The 27,856-nt window shown below is 44.8% G+C and overlaps 1 protein-coding gene across 7 annotated transcripts in view; it reads right to left on the bottom strand.

The window, feature by feature from the left end:
* The window catches only part of PPFIA1 (PTPRF interacting protein alpha 1), a 99,413-nt gene that overhangs the window by 45,999 nt on the left and 25,558 nt on the right, over positions 1 to 27,856 (bottom strand). For 6 of the 7 annotated variants that reach the window (XM_053562969.1, XM_053562966.1, XM_053562970.1 and 3 more), the window contains exons 3-10: positions 12,200 to 12,301; positions 11,467 to 11,631; positions 10,818 to 10,892; positions 10,339 to 10,440; positions 9,915 to 10,136; positions 6,084 to 6,230; positions 3,826 to 3,960; positions 2,374 to 2,457 (exon numbers count right to left, since the gene is read on the bottom strand). In XM_053562969.1, coding sequence (XP_053418944.1) covers positions 2,374 to 2,457; positions 3,826 to 3,960; positions 6,084 to 6,230; positions 9,915 to 10,136; positions 10,339 to 10,440; positions 10,818 to 10,892; positions 11,467 to 11,631; positions 12,200 to 12,301 — 1,032 coding nt within the window. Of the gene's footprint in view, positions 1 to 2,373; positions 2,458 to 2,798; positions 2,874 to 3,825; positions 3,961 to 6,083; positions 6,231 to 9,914; positions 10,137 to 10,338; positions 10,441 to 10,817; positions 10,893 to 11,466; positions 11,632 to 12,199; positions 12,302 to 27,856 lie in introns of all 7 variants that reach the window. The other variant, XM_053562972.1, reaches the window with a different exon arrangement.

Raw genomic sequence — 27,856 nt, 5'->3', positions numbered from 1 at the left:
GTCATTAACTGTCAGGTGTCTTAGCAGATTGACACACAGGAACCAATAGACATATAAAAGAATCAGTGTATTAAGGCTTTAGTAGAGGAATTTCCCTTTAAGTAAATAAAAGCTTGGGTCTGAATTTGTGGGAAGAAAAATAAATTTAATTTACAAAACGAAAGGTGAAAAAGTCTGTTTTGTTTTGTCTTCTGACGTGGCCTTGTTCTGTCACCCCTAGGCTGGAGTGCAGTGGTATCATGATAGCTTACTGCAACCTCCAACTCCTGGGCTCAAAGGATCCTCCTGCCTCAGCATGGCAAATAGCTGGGACTATAGGTGTGCTCTACTATGCCTGGCTAGTTTTTCTGTTTTTAGCAGAGATGGGGTCTTGCTCTTGCTCAGGCTGGTCTTGAACTCCTGAGCTGAAGTGATCCACCCTACTCGGCCTCCCAGAGTGCTGGGATTACAGGCTTGACAATGCACCCGGCCAAAAACTTTGTTTTAAAAATAAACTAGTCAATCAAAGATGACTCTCAACATATTTTTATGTATGCATCTACACTGCTTGAATTTCTCATAATGGAAATTTTTATTAAAAGAGTAAGTATAATTATCTAGCCAGGCACAGTGGCTCACGCCTATAATCCTAGCAATCTGGGAGGTCAAAGCAGGTGGATTGCTTGAGCTCACGACTTTGAGAGCTCATGAGCAAGAGCAAGACCTTATCTCTACTAAAAACAGAAAAACTAGCCAGGCATTATAGCAGGTACCCAAGAGGCTCAGGCAAGAAGATCACTTGAGCCCCAGGGTTTGAGGTTGCTGTGAGCTATGACGTCATGGCCCTCTACCCAGGATGACAAAGTGAGATTCTGCCTCAAGATAGATAGATAGATATAGATAGATAGATAGATAGATAGATAGATAGATAGATAGATAGATAGATAGATAGATAGATAGAATTACCATACGTATTTCTAAAACATGGTATTAAAATTGACAAGTCTCTTTTCTAAAACCATAATCGATGTGAATAGCTCTGTTTCTGTCCCATGTGCTGAATGAACACCAGTGACAGTTGCAAGAGGGCAGGAGGGATTAGCAGGCAGCCCATCCAGGTGGCACCTTTGTGCCCTCATCCTCCAAGTTTCTCTGTGGTGCTGAAGAGGAACCTCCCAGGAGAGGGCAGTGGGCAGGGGAGCTATACTGTGCACTCAAGTCATGCTGCCCAGCTAGGAGGGCTGAACTCACAGACTCACTACAGGCCTCGGCAGTATGTCCACCCCGTGCCTTCAGCTTCCTCATGTGGGCAGTGGCCTTGCCCCCTCTCGTAAGGCTGTTTAAGGGCTGAATGTGAAGCACTCAGAATGTGAGCAATTACCATGATCAAAAGGGTCCAAACGCCTCATGCACAACACAGTGCGTCTGACACTCCCTCATGCTTGTTCTCTCTCAGCATTTGAGTGTTTTAAAAGCAAATTAGCTTGAAGTTTACTTTTAATTACCTCATTTATAAACACCTCTATTGCAACATGCGCCCTTCATCACACCATAAACCAGTTCCAACGGTGATGAAATCTGACACTGTTCTCCTCGGCTTACAGGGTAAGAGGGGTGCCTGGTGATGTCTCTGACTGCCTAATATGCAATCCCATCCTGAGAGCCAGAATCTTCCTGGAAGCTCATTTGAGTCTCTACTGAAAATACTATCTTGGTGTCATAAAGCTGACCTGGGGTTCTAGAACTAGATGCTTCCTGTTTCCTCCCTCAACCCACTTGTTAAAGAGAAAGCCACCAACACGCCAGGCCTGGTGCCACCTGGCCCCAGGACTGTTCTCACTGTATCTGTCTCTTCCAGGGAAAGCTCTCCAGGATTCAGCCAACAGGCCCTCCAACGCCCTGTTCTCTTGATGCTCTTTTGATTGCAGCTCAGTTACAATGTTCCTCTTACTCAGAAATACTCACTGTTTGAATTATTTTATTTTGGGACCAATTATGTAGGATATGGGCTTCCCTCTGCCTTTCAAGGGAGGTCCTCACTCCAGCACCACAGATTTGTAGAGGGAACTGCAGGTCCCTCCTATACCTAAGGCAGCCCCGCTGACAGGCTATCAGCTGCAGAAGCCTTCCTGGACACACAGATCTATCTATTCCCTGCAGTACTGCTGAGGATCACAGATCTCTTCTGAGGCTACCAATACCCACAAAAACCATCAAGGTGTGAGATGCACATATCAGGAGACAAGTAACAGATGAGGCCACAAAATAAATGCACCGACAATCCAACTGCAGGACCCTGTCTCGACTGGGGGCGGAGGCAGCACAGGAGGGGGAAATGAAAGAGAGGCCGGTCTGCCCGGGCCGCCCCGAGCCACGGGCCCCGCCGACGCTCACCCGCTGCAGTTCTTGATTCTTCTCCTCCAACTGCGCCTCCATCTGCCGTAACCTTTCTTCAATGTTGCCGTGTCTCTCTTCAGCCTGTCAGCAAAAAGAAGAAAACACGTAAGCTGACCTTGTGCTCACCCCACCTAACAACATGCCATGGCCACTGTAGCAGCTGACAAGCACAACATGCTCTGCGTGGACCGCTCCCCTCACGCTTACTCCCACCTCGGGATACCCTCCGTGGCTGCACGCGCTCAGCCCTCTCTAGTAGGTGCTTCTGAAGCATGGCTGGTGCTGGCGACTGACTGTGCTTCCCCACGCCCACGTCCCATCTCCGTGATCTGTGACTTTCCCCACCCTCAGTTCACTCTGGTTAGTCAGCAGGGAAAGCAGAAAGCAGCGAGCACAAAAAAGGAGCAGTGCACAAATTCTACCTTCCTAAGCTTGGAAGTAAGTTCCAACAGTTTAGCTTCCTTAGCAGCAGAGCTCCCGGAAGACAAAAGGTCAGACTACAAAGCCAACAAGGGACAAGAAAGATAACAGGGGAGAAGAGAAACCGAGACTTTAAAAGCAGATCACGGAAGAGGAGGAAAGGTTACAGCTACTGGCAACAAACTTGCTCAAAGGAACAGACATGAGACCCTGGATACCATCTGACTGGCCCAACACTCCCCATTAGCAGTAGGATGCTCGGTCAGGACCCAGCACCTTCTCACTGTCCCTCCCCAGCAGCTCACCACGCTCCAGGCAGGAGAAACAGAATTGCTGACAGGTGCCGACTTGGGCCTTGGCCTGCACTGCTCCCTTTGCCCAGCCAAGGCCCACCAGCAGGGCAGGGCTAGCCCCTCCCTGTGCCTGGGAAGCTGCCAGCTTGCCTGGGTATGTGCCTGCGAGTTTCCCTGTGGGTCGCCGCGCTCAAGTGCCTGTTACAGCATTTGACTGCTGCTATCTGCCTCCTCCCACAGGGATGGAGAGAACTCTGAGGGCAGAGATTGTGCCTCAACATGCACACCCAACAGTTGAACAAATGAATGAATATTCCTTAAAAACACATTTTTAAGTAAATTTGAAATATAACTACTTAATTTGTTTATTACACATTTATTTTAATTATCATTTCCTATTTCTGAGAAAAAACTATCCTTCCTTTGTATAAAGCTTCTAGCCTATGCTTTAAGTTACTGACTAAAATAAGAAACAGTAACTCAGGTCACACATACTGTGGCCCAACAGCATACACCTGGCCAAACTGTAGGGAGATTCAGGGATACCAAAAAGGGAGGATGGTGTCTGACACTGCAAAATTCTAACCTCAGAGAAAAACAGCACTCAAAGCAAATCAGAGTTATTCATGGATTTAGATGCACTGAGGTAAGAACAGCAATAAACAAGGCACATGAACAAATCATAATCACAATCAAAATCCTGGCATCTGATCCAGAACCAAGCCCAAGACAGCACCTTGGAAAGGGCTGCTACCCTCTGGGCCAGCTCCGCCTCCACCTCGGGGAGTGTCTCGGCCTTCCTCAGAGTCTGCTGCAGCTTCTGCTCTGCCAATTCCAGGCGTTCTTGCAACTGGCGGTTTTTGTCTTCAGTCTATGACAGGAGAGCAAAGCATCAAAATGTAGCAAATCTAGCCCTGTTTTCCACAGACTGAAACAAACTGAATACAGACACCACCTGAGCTCATTATGATGGGCTCACTATAGCTCTGGTAGCTGCTTCCAGGTAAGGCTCTCCTGCTGCCAGAGTGCTGCCCACCTTCCACAGCTTCACTCCAGTGTGCAAAATGTAAACATCTCCTGCCAAAGTATTTGCTTTTCCTAAATATCTTTAAAGAAGCTTTAAAAGAAAAATCAAATAAAGATTCCTATATACTAAAGGTGCCAACACCATGCCTAGCTAATTAAATTTTTTGTAGAGAGGGGGTGTCACTGTGTTGCCCAAGACTGATCTTAAGGACTAGAGGCACCCTCCACCAATGCGTGGCATTTTTCTTATTTTTAGTAGAGACACAGTCTCGCTCTTGAATTCCTGAGATTGAGAGATCCACCCACCTCAGCCTCTTAGAGTGCTAGGACTGGATTATAGGTGTGAGCCACTGAACCTGGCTAGCTTGCTCATCAACTGACAAGTTTAAGGTAGGAAGAATTTGGTACATAACCTCAGGAAAAGAAACCCCACATCAAGAGTAGGCAAAAGAAAAAATAATAATAATAAACAGATGCTGGTAAACCAAAATATGGTTCTCATCATCTTTTTCATATAGCTCTTCCAGGAGCATGCCTAAAGAAATGTTAGTCAAGTTATTTAAATGCATGACTGCTCTTTTCTTAAAAGACACTCTTATTCTAAAAAATCTCAATGTAGAACATTTAACAGAAGATTGGCTTGGCGCCCACAGTCCAGTGGTTAGGGCGCCAGCTACATACACTGAGGCAGGCAGGTTGGAACCCGGTCCAGGCCTGCTAAACAATGACAACAAATAGCCGGTCATTGTGGCAGGCACATGTAGTCCCAGCTACTTGGGAGGCTGAGGCAAGAGAACTGCTAAATTCAAGAGTTTAAGGTTGCTGTAATCTGTGACACCACGGCACTCTACCAAGAGCAACATAGTGAGACTCTGTCTCAAAAAAAATAAATAAATAAAGAGAGAAGATTGTAAAGCTGGGTACAATAGTGTGTGCCTGTAAACCCAGCTACTTGGTTGGAAGCTGAAGTGAGATCTCTTGAGCCCAGAAATTGGGAGGCCAGCCTGAGCAACATAGTGAGACTTCATCATTTAAAATAATAATTTTTTTTAAAGATTTTTAAAAACCTAGGGCTGGGCACAGTGGCTCATGACTCTAAGCCTAGTACTTTGGGAAACCAAGGAGGATTGCTTGAGACTAAGAGTTTGAGACCAATCTGAAGAATATATCAAGACTCCATGTCTAAAAATAAAAAAAGAATTAGTCAGGTTTGGTGTTATATGTGTGTAGTCCTAGCTACTTGGAAGGCTTAGGCAGGTGGATCCCTTGAGCACAGGAGTTGAGGCCACAGTGAGCTATTTAGGCCATGGTACTCTGGCCTGGGCAATAGAGTGAGACCTTGTCTCTTTAATAAAAAAAAAAAAAAGAAAAAGAAATCCACAAACCATCTATAAGTCTAGGTTCCTGAGAGGTTAGCATTTGTGTATATGCAGCTTTCCCCTTTTTCTGTGTGCATTTATCTCCATAAATCCTTATATATCATGCTTTAAGACCCTCAAAAAATACACCATTATTCTGTGATATATTTTTTATAATCTGCCTTTCATGAATTACATAAATTATATACAAAAGTATACAAAATACAGTTTATGAAATACCAAACACTTTATTTTCAAGATGCCTAATGTAGGTTTTTCTGGATAACTCTTGATTATCTAAGACTATGGACAAACAGTAAGTATGGTTTACCAAACCACAAAAGATACAAATTCTTATCACAGACTTGATTTCTAAATTTGCCATTTATGATAATCCTTGGGTAAAAATGCTCACAAGGAACAGATGAACTTTCAGTGAAAATAAATCAAGTATGGTTCCACAAAATGGTTAAATCAAATCCTAAATAATCAAAGCTTGTAAGCTGGAGTAACCCACACCTCCTGAATATAGTATTCTGAGGTTATAAAAATTTTCTTTAACTTTATTCATAATCAATGAAAGCCAGGCAAAAGTCCATAAACCCACTACCTGTCGATGTATAGAATCTTTATTTGCAATTTCATTTTCAAGTTTATCATTGAGGTCATGCACAGATGTGGCTTCACGCTGTGCGGCGAGGTAGCGTTTTTCAAGAGTAGTGATTCTTTCTTCCATGTCTTCCTTTTGGGCCATGGCCTAAAACAGGCATGTCAGAGGGAAAACTAGGTAGGTGATTAATATATAACAATTATACTTTAGAAAGAAAAAACTGAACTAAATCCCAAATTTCAAATCAAATATAAAATTAGTGCCTCAAAATTAAATTGATAGAGATACCAATTTTCTGAAATCTGAATGAAAATGTCCCTACTACCTCAAATATCATATATATTCCCCTGTAAGATTAACAAAAACTTGTCTGCCTTCATACTAAGGTGCTCAATTTTACCAAGTTTGTAATTTTCTACACAGTACTGTAAAAAAAGTATGTAAAACAAAGTATCCCAAAATTGCAAGAATTCAATATTCTTGAATTATCCACAACGAGGCTGCAGCCTTGTCTACCCTGTGCTGCAGACACGGTCTCACACGGGACAGGGATGAAGCGGGGAGTCCCTGGGCTGCAGACACAGTCTCGCACGGAACAGGGATGAAGCGGGGAGTCCCTGGGCTGCAGACACGGTCTCGCACGGGACGGGGATGAAGCGGGGAGTCCCTGGGCTGCAGACACGGTCTCGCATGGGACGGGGATGAAGCGGGGAGTCCCTGGGCTGCAGACACGGTCTCACAGAGGACAGGGATGAAGCGGGGAGTCCCTGGTCTGCAGACACGGTCTCACAGAGGACAGGGATGAAGCGGGGAGTCCCTGGTCTGCAGACACGGTCTCACAGAGGACAGGGATGAAGCGGGGAGTCCCTGGGCTGCAGACACGGTCTCACATGGGACAGGGATGAAGCGGGGAGTCCCTGGGCTGCAGACACGGTCTCACAGAGGACAGGGATGAAGCGGGGAGTCCCTGGTCTGCAGACACGGTCTCACAGAGGACAGGGATGAAGCGGGGAGTCCCTGGGCTGCAGACACGGTCTCACATGGGACAGGGATGAAGCAGGGAGTCCCTGGGCTGCAGACACGGTCTCACAGAGGACAGGGATGAAGTGGGGAGTCCCTGGGCTGCAGACACGGTCTTGCAGGGGACAGGGATGAAGCGGGGAGTCCCGGGGCTGCAGACACGGTCTCACAGAGGACATGGATGAAGCAGGGAGTCCCTGGGCTGCAGACACGGTCTCACATGGGACAGGGATGAAGCGGGGAGTCCCTGGGCTGCAGACACGGTCTCACATGGGACAGGGATGAAGCGGGGAGTCCCTGGGCAGCAGACACGGTCTCACATAGCACAGGGATGAAGCGGGGAGTCCCTGGGCTGCAGACACGGTCTCACAGAGGACAGGGATGAAGTGGGGAGTCCCTGGGCAGCAGACACGGTCTCACAGAGGACATGGATGAAGCAGGGAGTCCCTGGGCTGCAGACACGGTCTCACATGGGACGGGGATGAAGCAGGGAGTCCCTGGGCTGCAGACACGGTCTCACATGGGACGGGGATGAAGCGGGGAGTCCCTGGGCTGCAGACACGGTCTCACATGGGACGGGGATGAAGCAGGGAGTCCCTGGGCTGCAGACACGGTCTCACATGGGACGGGGATGAAGCAGGGAGTCCCTGGGCAGCAGACACGGTCTCGCATGGGACGGGGATGAAGCGGGGAGTCCCTGGGCTGCAGACACGGTCTCGCATGGGACAGGGATGAAGCAGGGAGTCCCTGGGCTGCAGACATGGTCTCGCATGGGCATGGGACGGGGATGAAGCGGGGAGTCCCTGGGCTGCAGACACGGTCTCGCATGGGACAGGGATGAAGCAGGGAGTCCCTGGGCTGCAGACACGGTCTCGCATGGGACGGGGATGAAGCAGGGAGTCCCTGGGCTGCAGACACGGTCTCACAGAGGACATGGATGAAGCAGGGAGTCCCTGGGCTGCAGACACGGTCTCACAGAGGACATGGATGAAGCAGGGAGTCCCTGGGCTGCAGACACGGTCTTGCATGGGACAGGGATGAAGTGGGGAGTCCCTGGGCTGCAGACACAGTCTCACAGAGGACAGGGATGAAGCGGGGCATCCCTGGGCTACAGACACGGTCTCGGACGGGACAGGGGTGAAGCGGGGAGTCCCTGGGCTGCAGACATGGTCTCACAGAGGACAGGGATGAAGCGGGGAGTCCCTGGGCTGCAGACACGGTTTTGCATGGGACAGGGATGAAGCGGGGAGTCCCTGGGCTGCAGACACAGTCTAGCACGGGACAGGGGTGAAGCGGGGAGTCCCTGGGCTGCAGACACAGTCTAGCACGGGACAGGGGTGAAGCGGGGAGTCCCTGGGCTGCAGATACAGTCTCGCATGAGACAGGGATGAAGCGGGGAGACAAGTCTCATTGTCCGGGGAAAAGGCTAGATATAATATCATATAGTATCAGTTACAACATACAGGCATATTAACAAATGGAAAAGAAATTTAATTTAGTCAGATGGAACCACTTAATATTTGTAGCAAAATAAAGTCAATCCTGCAGCGTACCAATCCCTAGAGTAGTGATTTTCAACCAGTGTGCCATGAGAGTATCTTTGGTGTACTGAGAAAATTTAAGGATCATTAATTAAATTATTTTTGAAAGAAGTTCAAAGCACAATAATATATTCTTTTTTACTCTTTTTTCTGATCAACGTAATTTTGGTGTGCCTTGGGAGCTTAATTATAGGTTCAAGTGTGCTGTGAGATAAGAAAGACTGAAAAACACTGCCCTAAAGGGTAGGTTTTGCTTATACAATACCTGAACTATACCGCGCAGTTCACTACTTTTAGGTCCTTCCTTGTCTACTAAATGACTGTTAGCGAAGTCTCAACGTTACAAGTGGTTGATCTTAAAATAATTATTTCAAAATCTGCATTATTGATCTCTGCCACGTAATCTCCTACTGTAGCCAAATAATTTAACCTATTAGGTTATATAACACATGCATACATGGTTGTTCTGAATTCTCACACTGGGCTGCCAACATGTGTCCAGAGAGTCTCACAGGGCAACAAAGGACAAGTGAGTGAGTCACAGGAGAAGCACCAGAGAAACATTCAGCCCTCATTTCTTTCATGACTAGTTTCTAATAGATAAAGGCAGAAATGTTTGTCAGAAATGACCATACAGGAAAACTTCTGTAAGATAACCACCCAAGGGACTGTAACAAACCAGCCAACTTACGGAGGTAGTCAACATAAGAACATGCAGAGCATGTCCAGTCTATGAAAATTAGGTCAACTTAAGGAGATGGTCAACAGAGAGAGGTGGTCAGCTGTGGTGGTTCTCCTCTACTTCAACATATGTGTCCGTCATCATCCTGACTACTGATGTCACCACACATTCTGGGAGAGTGACGATGACCCCCTGACACAGGGCAGGGCTATGCTCATAGCACAGCCAGTATCAGCACCTGCCACTAAAGAAGTGTATGTCAGAAGGAAATCTGAACAAAGAAAGAACAAAGTAAGACAGCCAGAAGCTGTAGAGATGAAGCATCTACACACAGGGGCATTAAGACTGTGGGGACTGCTCTCTACCTCTAAGGACTCCAGAGACAGGAGATTTCACCATAAAAATGGGGAGGCAGCCTAACCAGTTCCTAGAAATCTCTTTTTAGATACTATTTATACAAAAATGCAAAGATTGAAAGTAACATTGGGAGGGTAAGGGACAAAAAGAGCCAAAAAAAAAAAATCAATTAACCAAAACACCCCACACGTTCCACTTGATGACAATACTGCAGCTTCTACTGTCACTTACTTCCCGGACGTCACGTTGCAACTTTGTGTTCATTTCTTCAGATTTGATGAGGTCTTTCCGAGCAGTGTCGAGATCCTCCTCCAGCTCTGTCACATGACTGGAGAGCGTGGCCAGGCGCTCCTTCATCTGGCTCTGCTCCCGCGTCTGCTTACTGATGATTTCCTGGAGCTCAATTACCTTAGCAAGGTCTTCTTCGTGGCTTAAAGAACCATCAGAAGATCTCTGGCAGGGAAAAAAGTCCTTAAATAGCATGTTTGGTTAGCTATGAAACAAAATACTTCCAGAAAACAGGTGAAACCAAAGCTGATTTCTGCAAACTATTGGATGACACACTTTCCTGCTGTAGCCTCAGCTTTCCCAAACAGCCCCACATGCACACTGGGGACAAACGAAGTTAGAATAAAGAGAAAGCCTGAAGACTTACCTTTCCATTCGTACTGGGTGTATTTTCTTGTTCATGGTTTATATCAAGCACTCCATCTGTTAGTGTTTTTTTCTGATTATTCTGTTCTTTAAGAATCATTAGCTAAAACCAAAAAATTAAACATGAAAGTAAAATACTTAAGAGAAATAAGTAAACACAGCAAAACTCCCTTTGGAAAAACAACTATAAACTGGGAAAACACTACATAAAAAGGAAAGCATGTGACAATGCCACCCAACCTGAATATAAGTGATCATTAAAAATGGAATTTCTTATCTACTGTACCAATGGGTACTTAAGAAATAAACGTCTGGTTTACTAGTACTTAAGATGACCTGGATAGGATGATCCTTAGGCAACGAGATAAATAATATCTGATACAATATCCACGACTTCAGTCCCTGTATTAAGACTTTTTTTTAAATTTAAGGATAAAAGTAAAACCTCTCCATTCAAATCATATGCTGTCTCCAGCTTACCTCTTTGTGTGTGGCACCTAATTCTTCTTCTAACAAACTACACCTTTCGAGTGCTACTCGTAATCGCTCTCTCACCTGAAAAGAAAAGGTGTTCAGTTTGCACATGTGTGTACATATTTATATATTGGTTTTGTTTTTTCTTCCTTTCTTTCTTTCTGTTTTTGAGACAAGTCTTAACGCAACTGCAAGGGTTAGAGTACTGGGGCATCAGCCCAGATCATAGCAAATTCAAACTCCTGGGCTCAAGTGATCCTCCTGCCTCAGCCTCCTGAACAGCTGGGACCCCAGGCATCCACCACCACACCCAGCTAGTTTTTCTATTTCTATTAGAGATGGGGTCTCATTCTTGCTCAGGCTGGTCTCCAAACTCCTAAACTCAAGAAATCCTCCCACCTTCACCTCCCAGAGTGCAAGGATGGCACCCGGCCAGATTACCCAATTCCTAACAGCAATTCAATCTACAGAATTAATTAATTTAAGGTATTTATGCCAATTAGTTATTTTTATGATATAGAACCTTTTTATCTTAGAGAGAAAATATGTTGGCAAGAATTTAAGAAGCTCCAAAAAGAAAAGGTTGCACAAACACATATGCAGCCTAACACCCAGCATGTACACAAACCAAGACTTGTCACGTGGCTGATGGCACCTTTTCGTCCAGAGCTTTGTGGTGTTCAAATAATGACTTCAGTGCTTTAAGCACCTCAACTTCGCTGGACACGCCTGCTGGAGACTGAGCTTGTCTCTTCACCACTGTCATCCTGAGGGACCGCTCGTGCCTAGAGACAAGGCACTCCAAATGCTCTAACAGCAGCTGAAAGAAAAGGCCAAAAACAAAAACACATTTAAAGAGCTCCTTTACAGTATCAGGGCAAAACAAGTCTGAATGCCTTCAATTCAGTAGAAGGTTACAGAAATTCCCCTTAGATATATTAAAATAGCATTAATTTTCATCTCAAATTTCAAGTAGCTGGGACTATGGGCATATGCCACAATGCCTAGCTACTTTTTCTATTTTGGGTAGAGACTACATGAGCCCCTTCATCCAGCCACAGTTGATGACCTCCATACACTGACAACCTCCTCAAGGTGATCTAATGTTCACAGCCCAGACAAGTACTACATATACGTATCAGTGCAACAGGCCTCATGCCTTATGTCGACCACTTCCGTATGTCGACAGGTGTGTTAGGCCTTCAGGTGGTCAACTTCCAGAGGCTCTACTATGTATGATCACGCTGAACCAATCAACCACAGTCTGCTCAGTAAAAACCAGTACGTATTTAAAGCCACGCTGCACACCATCTTTTCTTCTAAGACAGTATCATGGATCCCAATACTGTCTCGAGGCAAATGGCAAAAAGTAAGATCCACCTACTAACCCTGGTATTGTTCCTCTCTGCTTTCAGTTCAGCAATTTCTTCTTCCCTTTCAAGGAGCTGTTCCCTGCATACATTGAGTTCTTTAGTAAGTGCTGCAAACTCCTAGAAAATAGCAAAAATAATTAAATAATGACAGACTTCCATCAAGCCTCTATGGTCTTTACACAAAGGCAACCCCTTCACACAATATAAAGGACCTCTGTGATTCCAGAGACAGGGGATCAACAGACTGGCAATCAGAACCCAACTTAATCTGATGGCAGGGGACAAAGGGGAATCCAAGTCACCTCCTCAATGGCCAGAGCAGTCCACATATTTTTATAAGGGGAACCCTGACATGAAGTGAATGAAGACATTTTTAAGTGACTCACAGACACATAAACTAGAATTGCTGAAGACAGCAAAAGGAAGAAGGTCTAGGGGCCACCACTGTGTCCTGGCCTCCTTGTCTATCTGTGCTGAGTATCTTCTGGGGAAGACCACTGGGCTGTGGAGAGTCCTCTGGGAAAATGGCAGATGGTACCCTAAACCCAACCTTTCAGCCTGAATTAAACTTCTTAAGTTAACAACAAAAAAATGGGATGGGTGTGGTAACTCATGCCTGTAATCCTAGCCCTCTGGAAGGCCGAGGTGGGAGGATCACTTGAGCCCGTAAGTTTGAAGTTGCTGTGAGCTGGGCTAAGGCCATGGCACTCCAGCTTGGACAGCAGAGCAAGACTTCATCTCAAAAAAAACAAACAAAAAAAAAGGACTTTCCATAAATGCTGGCAAGCCTATGAAGAGAGAAAGGTCTAAGAAGACTCATCTCTCTCTCTTCAGATAAGCAGAAGAGTTCCAAGAGAATACAACTGGGAAGAAGCAGCTTCACCTAATTTCCACTGTGTCAGGCTCTGACTGCAACGTCCAGCACCCTCACACAGACACCGCATAAGCTGAATTCACATCCCCCTGCCAGCTTTTCAATGAAGCAAAACTCCTCTGAAATAAGTCAAATCATCTGCCATGTTCCTTTCCATGTTAAGAATTTTTTCTTGGCTCAGCGCCTGTAGCTCAAGCAGCTAAGGCGCCAGCCACACACACCTGAGCTGGCGGGTTCAAATTCAGCCTGGGGCCCGCCAAACAACAATGACGGCTACAACCAAAAAATAGCCGGGCATTGTGGCGGGCACCTGTAGTCCTAGCTACTTGGGAGGCTGAGGCAGGAGACTCACTTGAGTCCAGGAGTTGGAGGTTGCTGTGAGCCATAGCACTCTACTCAGGGCGAAAGCTTGAGGCTCTGTCTCAAAAAAAAAAAAAAAGAATTTTTTCTTTAAAAGATAAACGCTACCCTGACAAATAATTAGACATTCAAGATGGGGAAAGTGGTTAAATCAGGTAATTCTAAAAAATCAGCTTACAGACAGGTGGTAGGCTTAAAGCACATTCTTAAATTAATCCTTTGCAACTCAAAGTAAACTTTACTACACCGCGGGGCCTCTCTTCCCCTAGACCAACAAGGACCCCTTATCCTCCAGACCAACAATTCAGGACCCCCTCTCTCTCCAGCTCCCAGTAGGACTTTAGTGGTTCCTGCCCTGCCCCAGCTACCAGGTGCTGATGCTACATCTGGCTAATGTAGGCGAGGCTGAGAGCTTCCTACTGTGCCCACCCTCCACTCTAGAAGCTCAACCTTGGGTGTGGTATGCTGAAAATACTGGGGCACTGATCCTCTGCGCCCCGGCTACCCCAGTGCTCTACAACACACACAAGAGCTTTCCACTGACTCCATCTCAGCTCCAGAGCCCTGGTTCAGAGATTTTCCCTGGGAGGAGAAACAGGTAGAAAAAGAGATAGTTCCTAATTTCTTCCCACAGACACTAACTATTTGCAACAGAGTTCAGTGAAGTTTAAATCTACGGGGGCATTAGAGGACAGTGTAGGTCCTGGTGAAAGGAAACTGGGGAGGGGGAAGATTCATGGGTTTAATGAAGACACAGCCCAGACTACAAACAGGCTGGCTGGTTTGCAGAAGAGAACTGGAAAGTAAGACAGCCCGGAGGAGCCCTCTTGAAGTGGGAACAAATTTCAAACTACTGACTTTAGAACTATTCCTTGGAAGGAGCCACAATCCGACTGAACTGGTTTGTAATTATCCTGTCATTGTTAAAGACAACAGAACATTTTGTGGAGCTTCACAGTTGTCTAGTGGTCAGAAAGCAGGAGAGAGCTGTCACGGGGGGGGCAGGAAGGCCTGCGGCTGCACCTCCCTGGGGAGCAGCATCAGCGGCTGAACGTGAGGAACTGATACTTATGTGTGGTGCATGTCGGGCCTATGAAAATCAGGTGAGCTTAAAGAGGTGGTCAGCTGTGGAGGTTCTACTCTGGTATCACCAGGTCTCCTTCCAGGTTCTCCCTTCAAGTTCATCTTCTTAAGTTTCAGCGATTTCTTTCATTTGCACCAATATTAATCATATTAAATACCCTGATTTACACTTCCTCTGGAAATCCCCTCTAGTTGACTGTCAGATCATCTAATACCTAACATTAATGAGATAGTAAGTGTCATCTTATTAACGGGAGCTTGTATCAGAAAGGGGTCTGCACAGCTGCTCTGGACCAGTGTGGATCTCATGTCGAAGGCTCTATCATGTGGTCCTATCTATAGACTTTGAGGCCCCTGAACAAAGACTGGGCAAAACTGTTCAAGTCACAGTCTGTGATAACCATAAGATTCAAAAGATTCTTCTGTTGCAAGTGGGAAAAAAGGGACTCAAACTAGTTTAACTTCGTTTTTTTTTTTTTTTAATTAAATCATAGCTGTACACATTAATGTGATCATGGGGCACCATACACTGGTTTCATAGACCATTTGACATATTTTCATCACACTGGTTAACATAGCCTTCCTGGCATTTTCTTAGTTATTGTGCTAAGACATTTATATTCCACATTTACTAAGTACAAACTAGTTTAACTTTGAAGGCAAATCATTATTCACATAACCATGAAGTTAAGGGCAGTACTGGTTCTGAGACTGCCTGAATGGAGTGCTGGAGAGCGGTGAATTTTTATCACTTTGTCCCCCTGTACCTGTAATCTGTGTCAATTTTGTAAAAGTAACTGCCAATTCGCTAATTCCATCTTTGATTGTGCCTAGTGGAGTCTATCATCCTAGAGAACAAATAACTTTCTCATTCACTAGCTTGTCATTCTTAGTTTGGTCCTCCTGTCCCACTCTTATTTTACTTCTGTCTGGTTTTGATGGATAATCTGCTTACACATGTATTAATTTATCTTTTTAAGCACCTTAAACATAAATATTTCAACAGTTTTTACCTAATGACTGTCCATAGATTTCAGATGGAGTACACGTACAGTTCTGTAAGACGGCGACTCTGTGAGGACATCCTAGAGTCACATCCTCGAGGACGATGGAATTCGGGTTCTGGGCTCACTGGCACTCTCCTTGCCTAGCTGGCTTAGTCAGTCTGGGCTGGTACAACAAACTCTCATACACTGGGCGGCATCCAAACAAGAGAACCGTGTTTCCCAGAGTTCCGAAGCTGGGAGATTCTGTCTGGTGAAGGCCCCACTGCAGACTTCTGCGTCCCGATATAACAGAAGGAGCAAAATCTCTCTCTGGAGTCTCCTCCCATGCACGCTAATCCCACCCACAGGAGAACCACCCTCATGACCTCATCTCTCCCAATTAGAAGACCTCATCTCTTCTAATACAATGACAATTGGGGGTTAGATTTCACCATGACTTCACAGTGGATTTCAGCAGGATGGTGTTCTGTGGCTGCTGCACTCTAAGCCTTCCAAGGCCTCAGTCCAGGGCAGGTTTCCCGTGGTGATTCAGGGTTCTTTCCCATGGTTCTGTTACAGGTAGTGCAGATCCTGGCAGAGAAGCTCTGAGCAATAGCTCCTCCCAGGCCTTGCTTTCTCCCCTCCCTCAGACCACAATGTCCTTATAAAGCATCAATCTGTATAGAGTAGACTGGTGTCAGACGGAGAGACCTCATCTAATCCCACCTTCAAGAAGTATCGAAATCTAGTTCTAATGCCACTGGATCACTTTAGTCCCTACAGCCCTTACCCTGGAGGAACCAAGTTTCCTACTGACGCTGCCTGCCTGGTGCTTAGAGTTCAACAGGCCAGTGAAATCTGGGCAACTAATGCTTACCAGGCTAGGTTTTTAGTTTGTTTCTGTACAGAAGGGTATTTACCTTGTTTGGGAGCCTGGTTATGTTTTTGGTTGGTTTCACTATTTAAACTTTCACTTTTTCACGGCTACGATTGGAAAATAGGTCACCAAAGCAGGAGTTTAAACTTCTATCTTGAGAGGACATCAGAATCCACTCAAGATGCAGTGGCACATCTAGCCTACGTCAGCCGCTGGGACAGGGAGGCGAGGCTGTGCACACTGCAGGGTGCTGTGCTCTGCGGGTAAGCTGGCAACAACTCCAACGCCATGCATGCTATCAGAGCAACCCTGGGGGAGCCATTTATGAGGGGAGGTGGGTGCACTTCCCAGAAGGCTTGCTGAAGGATACAGCACTTGAGTTGAATTCTGAGCAAAGCAGTCAGTGAGAGCTTTCTCAAAGGCATGAAGATGTCAGATAAGAGAGAAGGACTCTAGCTGGGCTGTGAGTGGTATATACAGAGAAGGTTAGGCCAGAGGTGGGTGGCCCCTCCAGACCACAGGTAGAGTGCAGATTTCAGGTTGAAGGCATAAGGAAATCATCCTATTTATAGACTTTGAACAAGGACTGGGCAAAATGAACTGGTTGAGTGTCAGTCAGCCCTGAGCATGAGGGATGTGTTCACGATGGGTTTGCTAGAGGAGAAGACTAAAGGTGGGAAACCAGCCAGAGTCCACAGCAATAACCCCAGGGAGCAACGAGGGGTTAATATTGAATTTAGATCAATATCAGAGAGAAAGAGACAAAGAATTCTCACATGCTAGGTCCTTCATCAGTTTTGAAAGGATTACCCTGGAGATTGTGTTCAGAAGAGCCCATAAGACAACGAGGCTGGAAGTGAGCAGATCATTAAGAAATTATTACAACTGCAGGCAAGGCCAGGGTGCACACAGGGCAGGTGGTGAGGAGGAGGGATTCTGGACTTGCTTTGTGGTGCAGCCAGCAGGACCAACAGACAGATTGAACAGAGAGAAAGAAAGGCCCAAAGACACCTCCAAGGATTCTAGCAGGAGCACGTGATGGAGTGATTGGTTTCTGACTATGGGGAGACCATGTTTGTTGTTTTGTTTGGTTGTTTGTTCATTTTGAGACAGTCTCACTTTGTTGCCCTCTGTAGAGTGCTGTAGCGTCACAGCTCCCAGCAATCTCAGACTCCTGGGCTCAAGCGATTCTCTTGCCTCAGCCTCCCAAGTAGCTGCTACAGGTACCTGCCACAATGCCCGACTATTTTTAGAGGTGGGGTCTTGCTCTGGCTCAGGCTGGTCTCTAACCTGTGAGCTCAGGCAATCCACCTGTTCTGGCCTCCCAGAGTGCTGGGATGACAGGCGTGAACCACCACACCCAGCCCGGGGAGAGCATGTTTTGAAAAGATCTAAAAGTTCAGTTTCAGAGTTCATTATTAGACATTCAAGGGGCAACGTCAAATAGAGAGCTGCAATTTGCAGTCTGAAGTTCTCAGAGAGGGGGATATCAATTTAGCTCCACACAAATTAACAAGATAGAGACACAAAGAGATAAGCCCCTGTAACAGTCTCATGTTATAAGGGCATCATCAAAGAGGCTGGGACTGGTGAGGGACACAGGATGAAAACCAGGAGAGAGATCTTTGAAGCTCAGTGTTCCCAGAATAGCGAACAACATGGACGGATGCTGGTGGACCACATTGGCTGACTGATCTTTGAAAGGTTGATTTGTTGAAATGGAGGTCAGTGTTGACCATAAACAGCAGTTTGCCGCAGTGGTGGGTTCAAAACCTCACTGGCCTTACTTAGTTCGGCAGACAGTGGGAGGAGAGGAAGCAAAACAGCGAGGACAGAAAATTCTCCTAAGGAGCTTTGCAGTAAAGGGACGAGAAGATACGGGGTCAAGGAGACCCTTTCATCAGACGAGGCAGAGATTTGCATACAGATGGCAAGAATCTAGGGGAAGGGTGGGAAGTGAGGGAGCAGACAGGGTCAAGTGGCCAAGAGAAGAGGCTGACCCTTCCTGGGGACACAGCTCACCCGGGACAGAAGGCTACTACACGGGCAGAGACACGGAGGTGCAAGGGGTGATGGGAGTTCTTTTCTCACTTCCACACAATTTTCTCATTTTCACTAAGAAAAAACAGACACAACATCATCAGTCTACATGTGCTTGTGGGGACAGAAAGGGAGAAAGTCTGAAGTGGCATCTATAAATGAGGGAGCAGATCATTAAGGTGTGCAGTGACAGGGCTGCTAGGCCATGAGGACAGGGAGGGACAAGGCAAGGTACAGCCCTTGCAGGCAAGCACAACAAAGGGGAAGAGGTGAGGGGTCGAAACTATGAGGAACTCCAAGACTTCAAGCAGCCAGAGGGAGACGCGGGACAGGCAAAGTGACATGCCAAGGTGGGAGTATACCAGGAAGGTGGAATATCAGCGTTTTATTTTTAAAAGTCTGTCTATTATGGGCGGCGCCTGTGACTCAGTGAGTAGGGCGCCAGCCCCATATGCTGAGGGTGGCGGGTTCAAGCCCAGCCCCGGCCAAACTGCAACAAAAAAATAGCCGGGCGTTGTGGCAGGCACCTGTAGTCCCAGCTGCTCAGGAGGCTGAGGCAAGAGAATCATGTAAGCCCAAGAGCTGGAGGTTGCTGTGAGCCGTGTGACGCCACGGCACTCTACCGAGGGCAGTAAAGTGAGACTCTGTCTCTACAAAAAAAAAAAAAAAAAAAGTCTGTCTATTATGAACAAACTTCATTGCCTTTGAATGAAATACCTAGTCAAAGCATCACAAGGAGGACGTGAAAGCTAGGGGCAGAAAGCTTCAAAACTGACTCTGCACAAGCTAGGAGCCATGGTTACTAGACTCATCTCTCCCCTCCAGGAGGGACCACCTGGCCCAACCCCTACTCAACCACAAACCCTTACTTTACTTCCCATCAGCGTGCTTTTCCTTTAATTTATTTCAGCACCAGAAGCAAGTCTTTGTGTGTTTCATCCAGTTTCCTTCAGATTTTCCTAAGATCCCCAAACTATTTTCACTTCCCCCTTGATTTTAAAATTGCCCTCTATCATTCCTATTATTTTGGTTAAATATAAGTCTTCCTAATATACTTGACAGCCAAAACCATTCTATGGGATACCACTCTGGCTATGGTAGAAGATGAATTTACATGATTTGACGATTACTTTACTCAAAGGAAAACCTTTCTTTCTGCTCAAAAGAGAATTCAACTGAAAAGATATCAAAGCAAATTTAAAGTTAAGAGTTTACATAAACATTGGACAGGAAATTCCAAAGTTTAAGATACCAAAGCACATTCCTATACGCACTGTTTATATTATTGCAGAAAAAACTATTAGGAACCCCAAATATGGGCAATAAAGTCTACTTAATTACTATCAGAGGAATCTAATTGTCCACACACAAATGTTTCCTCTCTAAAAAAATGTTGATTTAAAAAATACTATAAGCCACTATACCATTAGTTTAAGGTGACATTCTTTTTACTGGTATTTATTATAATTAAAGTTTCAAGTATTTTCTGAAACTGGACAGATATAATAATCACCAATATTTTCAAAATATAAGTCTGAGCAATATAAATCTGTATTTCCATTCCACATTATCTAGGGCTGAGAAGGAGGACAATAACACTGATCACTCAAACCGGTTTAAGAATTTGGTTTTACATCGACATTTGTTATTTCTGAACAAAAAGTTCAGATCTGGATAACATGCTCAAATTATATAAACCAGACAGGTGTTAAAGAAAATCCACAAGCAGGCCAACTTTAAACTAAGTTCTCTGGATCAGAGGTGACACTGTCACTCAGCTGGCTGGCAGCATCCCCCAGAGAGCAGCAGAGCCCCTGAGGGTGGCCCCACCCCTTCACCTTCCTCCTCCTGCTGTCTTCATATGGTCACAACATGTCACATTTTTACAACTCATTCTCTATCCACAGCTCTGGGGTTTTTTTTAGTTACTTCGCTTTCTTCTTTCTTTTTTTTGAGACACAGTCTCACTTTGTCGCCAGATAGAGTGCTACAGAGTCATTGCTCACAGCAACCTCAAACTCTTGGGCTCAAGTGATTCTCTTACCTCAGTTTTCATTTTTAGTACAGACAGGGTCTCTAACTCGTGAGGCTGGTCTCAAACTTGTGAACTAAGCAATCCACCTGCCTTGGCCTCCCTGAGTGCTAGGATTACAGGCATGAGCCACCTGGCCTAGCCGGTTACTTTTCATTATTTAACCTTTTGCTGAAGGTGGAATAAAACTTCACTAGATGGAATATTATTCAGTCATAAAAAAGAAAGAATTTCTTTTCTTTTCTTTTCTTTTTTTTTTTTTTGAGAGAAAGAGTCTTATTTTGTTGCCCCCAGCAGAGGACTGTGGCATCACAGCTCACAGCAACCTCAAACACTTGGGCTCAAGTGATTCTCTTGCCTCAGCCTCCCTGGTAGCTGGGACTACAGGCGCCCACCCACCACAATGCCCGGCTATTTTTTTCAGACACGAGGTCTTGCTCTAGCTCAGGCTGGTCTTGAACCTGTGAGCTCAGACAATCCGCCTACCTCAGAGCCTCCCAGAGTGCTGGGACTATAGGCGTGAGCCACTGCGCCAGCACAACGTAGGTTAAAAACGTGAGGACATCATGCTGAATGAAGTAAACTGGTTACAAAAGACTGAACACACTGGAGGATCTTAGTTACGTGAGGTTCTTATTTGAGTTGCAGAATCTGTAGAGACAGAAAGTAGGATGCTGGTTGCCAGGGGCTGCAGAAGGGGGGACGGGGGAAGTCAGTGTTAAATGCAGACAGGGACAGAGTTTCAGTTTTGCAAGATGAAGAGTTCTGGACATGGATGGCAGCAGTGGCTGCACAGCGGTGCGAATGTGCTTACTGCCACTGAGCTGAAAACTTACCAATGACGAAGATGGTAAATTTTATGTGTATTTTACCACAAAAAGAAAAAGTGGGGAAAAAAGAACTGCACTGGAGGCAAAAAGTCTGTGTACTCTTCAGCCTAGGGACACGAAATGTAAAGAAATGGAAAAGGGTCTGATTTTTAGCAAATGGAAGTGACTGGCTTGCAGAACTGACATTATTTTCAGTCGGTAGAAGTTACTTGCCTCAGTCTTTATTTTAAAAGCATGTCGAATTTGAAAGAGAAAATTTGAAGTTCCTATTACATTAAAATGAATGACCAAATCATGTTTTAAAACCCTACTGATTAAAAGTCTACTAATAAGCATCCACCTATCCACCCACCATCTATCCGTTTATCTTGCATCTGAACCACAGGAGAAGACAGACAGGGATATGGGGAAACAAAACCACGAACTTTACACTTCTGTATACTCTGACCCATAGTCCATCATCTCACTGAACCAGACCTGATCAAAGCCACTGTGTCCAAAATGGTGACTTTTCAATCACTGGGCATTATGCACAAGCAAGTGAACAAAAGATATCAAATAAACAATTTAAAAGTTCCAAAATGTCTTTTTTATTAAGACCCAATATATCTTATTTTTTTCCTTATCAGTTTTTCTTTAAGAAATATATGCCAACAAAATGTATGCTCATACTTAGCATTTAGCAATTAAGCAATTAAATGCGGAGTTTTTAACATACAGAACAGCATTTCAGTATGATCCAATTTTAATATGACACACACAAATACATATATATGAAAAAATATAAAAGTATACACAAAGCTAACACTAGTTACCCCTGGAGTTGGAAAGAGGGTTCAAAGTGAGACAGTTTATATATTTTTTCCTTTTAAATTTAATTTTATACACACATTACTTAGTACTGACTGCCCACATGTCACATGACTTGCTAAGAAGTATCCCCCAAGCCGGTCCCTTGGGCTTCCTGCTCTCAGCTATCCAAAGGAAGCAGGCTCCCCTCCTCCCCTTGAGGAATCCCCGCCCCAACCTTGACTGCATCCTCAGCTAGCCTTCCCACCTGAAGGTGCTGCCCTCTTCAAGCTCTCCTCTGGAGGGAGGCTGAAACCTGCGGGCTCCACCCAGGCCGGCTGCTCGCCGTGCACAAGGTGTCTGCCTCTTCACGCAAACTACTTCTGAGCTTGAGCACCCTAAGAACCTGTGTGACCTTGGCCTCTCCCAATACTGCATCCTCGACCTGTGGATAGACACACTTGGTCTCCAGACCTGATTCTGTCTTCCAGAACGCATTTAGTCTCGGCTAACCGAGGAGGAGCCCACCACTACTGATGGCAACTTGAACTTATTTTGCCAAAAACTAAATGTGATTTTCACTTGGAATAGAAAATGAGGAAAAAAGCCCTGATTATTATTTTTTTAAATATGTGGATGAACTAGTTAAAAATGTATTGTGTCCCACCCCTAACTTTTGGCTTAGCAACTAAGGAGGATGTATTTTGTGTGTTTCTAATTTTAAAAATGCACAGTTCAAGGCCAAACCTGAAAACTGGGATGCAGGGTACAGTCTGCTCACAGCCACTTAGCTGTCCATGTGTACAGATGTGATCACATAAAATGTGGCTGTACCATAAACACGACTTATCCACCCACCAGCGCCAAAATTGTATCATTTTTGACAATTTAACTGGTTTCTTTTGAAAGAATTTCTTTCAAATTGTTTTTAAGTTTATTTCAAATTCAATTTAACTGGTTTCTTAAAGAGGCTGCTTTACTTTATGGTATTAATAACTGAAATACTGATGTGAATGTTTTATACCAGTATTTTAAGTTCACACCATTCAAAATCATAAAGAATATGACCCTCTGCTTTTATGTTTTAAAATTCCTAACATAAAAGTCACCTAAAATTCACCATCTTAAAAACTTTAAAGTGAACAATTCAGCGGTTCTTAGCATATTTACAATGTTGTATCATCCTTACCACTACTAATTCAAAACATTTTCATCGCCCCTAAAAGAAACCCATACCTATTAGCACTCCTTCCCATCCTCCTTGCCTTCAGCCCCTGGACCCACCACTCTGCTGTCTCCACAGGCCTGCCCACTGAACACTTGGCACGGATGTGACCATGTAACTGTGGCCTTCTGTGCCTGGCTTTTCACTTAACACAGTATTTTCAAGGATCATTCCTGTTGTGTGGACCACAATGTAACTTCATTCCCTTTTACTTCTTTTTCTTTGGAAGACACTGTGTTTTGGGCAAAACTGTGATTTAAATGGGAGTGGAAGTGGAAGTTTTGTTTCATGTATTTTTATCTTGTTGCTTTCATTTTAGCTTCCCATTAACCAAAGTCAAACCAAACTGGTTTGAACAATTAGCATTTCAGTACTTAAACACAAACCATTCCTTAGAATAAGCAAGCTCATTTGAAATATTAGCATGTTTCAAAACAACCTGAAGTTGTGAGTTGAATGTATATTTCATATATTTTAGAATTCAAGTGTAGGTGAATAGTATTAGTGAAAAACGCACAGAGAAAATATTCTAAATTTTTCCCAGGTGCAATGACTCAGACCTGTAATCCCAGCATTTTAGGAAAACAAGGCAAGACGAACATAGTTGAGCTTCGAAGTTCGAGACCAGCCTGAACAGGAGTAAGATGCCATCACTACTAAAAATAGAAATATTAAGTTGGTGTTATGGTGGGTATCTATAGTCCCAGATACTAGGAAGGCTGAAGCAGGAGGACTGCTTGAGTTCAGGGGTTCAAGGCTGCAGCAAGCTATGATCCAGTTTGGGTGACAGAGCTAGACCCCATCTCGAAAAAAAAATTGTTTGTTTTTTTTTAATTTTTTTTTTTAGAGACAGAATCTCACTTTATCACCCTTGGTAGAGTGACGTCGCATCACAGCTCACAGCAACCTCCAGCTCTCGGGCTTAGGCAATTCTCTTCCCTCAGCCTCCCGAGTAGCTGGGACCACAGGCGCCCGCCACAACGCCCAGCTACTTTTTGTTGCAGTTTGGCTGGGGCCAGGTTTGAATCCACCACCCTCAGTATATGGGGCCAGTGCCCTACTCATTGAGCCACAGGGGGCACCCAAAAAAACAAAAAATTTTTTTAAACTCAGCTTGGGGAAAGGGAGACAATCAGACCAATGAAATAATAAACTGAGGGCAGAAACCCATGATTCGAATAAGCCTGAGAGCCTTCTATGATCACATTTTATTGTTTTTCAGTCACTTTTTGTTTTTAAGAGACAGAGTCTCATTTTGTTGCCCTCAGTAGAGTGCTGTGGCATCACAGCTCACAGCAACCTGCAACTCTTGAGCTTAGATGATTCTCTTTCCTCAGCCTCCTGAATAGCTGGGACTACAGGTGCCTGCCACAATGCCCGGCTATTTTGTTTGTTGCAGTTTGGCCGGGGTCAGGTTTGAACTCGCCACTCTCAGTATATAGGGCCAGCGCCCTACCCACTGAGCCACAGGCACCGCCCTTTCAGTCATATTTTTAAAAAGAATATTAGCTTGAAAGAGTTTCAGATAAATTAAAAACACTAGAAAATAACAGAATAAAAACACAACATGAAGTACATTAACATCTAGTTTATATTTATAGACTTTCTCATACTTTTCAAGAAAGCAACTGTGTGATTTTTGGCACTGTTCATGCTTACAGGAGTACAAAATATTTTTCATTATCAAGTATCTCATTTCACGGAACTATGCAAATACCAAGAATCAATGAATCATAAAGAAATTGTCTTCAAAGTATGAAATCAGAAAATGCCTGTTTGAACTTGACAGTAGTCTAAAGCAAGGCGTCAGTAGACACAGCACACAACCCACATGTGTGCAGATATGTTTGGGTCCTAACAAGCTTTAGAACAGTGGCGGCAGCAGCAACAGCTAAGGGCTTAGGATATACCTTTTTCTTTTTTTACACAAATCTTTATAAAAATTATTTGATTTTTTGAATTGCTAATGATATATATACATAGAAAAGTTTACCTTTCAGCCCCGTTCACTCTTCCACATGGTAGGTAACTAAAGTTACGGATTTCTTGTTTACCCAGAGTTTCAAAAAATGGATATATAAACAAATATATTCCTTCCGCCTTATTTTTCTTCAGTTAGGGATATAAGCTGAAGATCTCTGCCCAAGAGTTCACATTGTCCTCCCCCCTTTTAACAGCTGCACAGAGCACAGTGAATACAAACGCCAGGATTTCACTGTTCACCTACTGGTGGGCACTTACGTGTTCCTGATCCCAATCTTTTGCTATCACAGATAACATGGCAACAAATAACCCTGTATAGATATCTTTCTGCACAAGTAACCAGAATATCTGTAGGGTAACAATCTATGAATCTCTTGGTCAAGGGGGATACACACACACACACTTTTTTTTTTTTTTTTGCAGTTTTTGGCCAAGGCCAGGTTTGAACCCGCCAGCTCCAGGATTTGGGGACGGCGCCCCACTCCTTTGAGCCACAGGTGCCGCCCAACACACACACACACACTTTTTTTTAAGAGACGGGGTCTCGCTCTTTTGCCCAGGCTGGAGTGCAGAGGTGTAATCACAGATCACTGCAATCTCAAACTCTTGGACTTAAGTGATCTTCCCACCTCTGACTTCCAAAGTGCTGGGATTACACGGGGAGCCACCATGCCTCACTGAATAAAGTTTGTGTGCATTTAACATAGTTGTAAATTTAAAAGTTATAAATTTTAAATTGAACACAAGCTTTCCAGACACTCTGTGTATTTCTTATTATGTCATACATCATGCTACTACCACTCAGGAACTGCTTCACAGTTCACCAGTCAGCAATTCTCCCTGAAACCGCAGGGTTTGTTTCCCTGATTTAATTCAAATTTTATTTAGCATTTTTCGGGCTTGTCATTAGTTCATATTAGCAGTTTAATTCTGCAAAAAGAAGCCACAATCAGCTCTTTTACGTGTTATTAAGCAGTCTGCAACACTATTCCCACCACATCCCAGATGCACAGGTGCACAGAAAGGTCCTGCAGACAGGATGTGGCACGCGGCACTCGACCAAGCACTGCCAAGGAGCCATGACTGCCGTGCACGGGGAGCCCAGAAGCCAAGTGTGCGTGTGTAATATTAGGGAAAATGCACAGGAAAAACACTCAAGGGTCTAGAGCCACAGCGCAGTTCTAAAAGAGCACAAGAAACAGTGACACAAAGTGCTAGCTTAACAGACACAAGGACCACAACTAGAACTCAAGCCTCAGTCTCCAGCATGGTTTAGGTGACATCAGGTCAAAGAAGGGAAGCTCTCCAGCTCTTCTCAACCACAGCCAGGCATGTCACAATGAACTACAAAAAGGTGGCCAACACACAGAGAATATTTTACAAACATAAAATTTTGTAATGCATATTTAAAAAATAAACGTACATCTAGCTACAATTTCCCATTTTCCCTATGTATAGCAACTTTAGGAGTAACTTTTGGGATATCCTGTATTATGCTTAGTAAATAGAAACACAAGCTTAAGAATGAGTGGTCTCCAAGTACCTACAGTTACATTTATAGCATTTCCTGATATTCTGCTGACAGTCAAAGAAACACAAATGTTCTAGTGTTTAAGACTATATAGCTCGTTGTGGCAGACGCCTGTAGTCCCAGCTCGGGAGGCTGAGGCAAGAGAATCGCCTAAGCCCAAGAGTTGGAAGTTGCTGTGAGCTGTGACGCTACAGCACTCTACCAAGGGCGACAAGGTAAGACTCTGTATCCAAAAAAAAAAAAAAAAGACTATATAGTAAGGCTAAATGTAATAAATGTAACTGGACTTGTCAAGGCTTTTAATTTGCTCTCATGCAGTTTTCTTAACTGCCTACTAGAAAACAACACAACTGGCTCTGCGCCTGTGGCTCAAGCGGCTAAGGCGCCAGCCACATACACCAGAGTTGGCAGGTTCCAATCTGCCAGGGCCTGCCAAACAATGACAACTACAACCAAAAAAAAAAAAAAATAGTCCCAGCTACTTGGGAGGCTGAGGCAAGAGAATTGCTTAAGCCCAAGAGTTGGGAGGTTGCTGTGAGCTGTGATGCCACAGCACTCTACCCAGGGCAATAGCTTAAGGCTCTGTCTCAAAAAAAGAAAACAACATAACTGGTGGAAATAATAAAAAGGATTCATTGTCAGCCAAGGAAGGACCTCGAGTGTCTTGTCTCCTAGCTTGTGGTTCTCTTGCCACAGCACCCTCCCTCCGCCTGTCCAGTCTCTCCTGTCCATCCATCCTCATCCTCCCACAGGAAGATTCTCAGAGAACTCACTCCAGCCCTCAGTACCCACTCTCCTGTGAGCTCATAGCCCTTGAGGCCTCTCCCACAGCCTACCTGGTGAAGCAAGAACCACTGCCCTCACCCCACCCACCCCATCAAGTCTTTCCTCCCACTGCAGCCACCCCAACTTCATGCATGCTGAATGTAGCCCCACAATACCCACGGTGACCTGGCCAGTTCCTTCCCTGTACTACACTGGACACTGTCATCCTGTACCACAGCACTGCCAATGCTACACTGCACTTCATAAGTCTACTTAGGCTCTGTCCTTCCCAGGGGA

The sequence above is a fragment of the Nycticebus coucang genome, chromosome 14 (assembly GCF_027406575.1).
Source record: "Nycticebus coucang isolate mNycCou1 chromosome 14, mNycCou1.pri, whole genome shotgun sequence".
NCBI lineage: Eukaryota > Metazoa > Chordata > Mammalia > Primates > Lorisidae > Nycticebus > Nycticebus coucang.
This window is presented reverse-complemented; position numbering and strand designations above follow the sequence as displayed.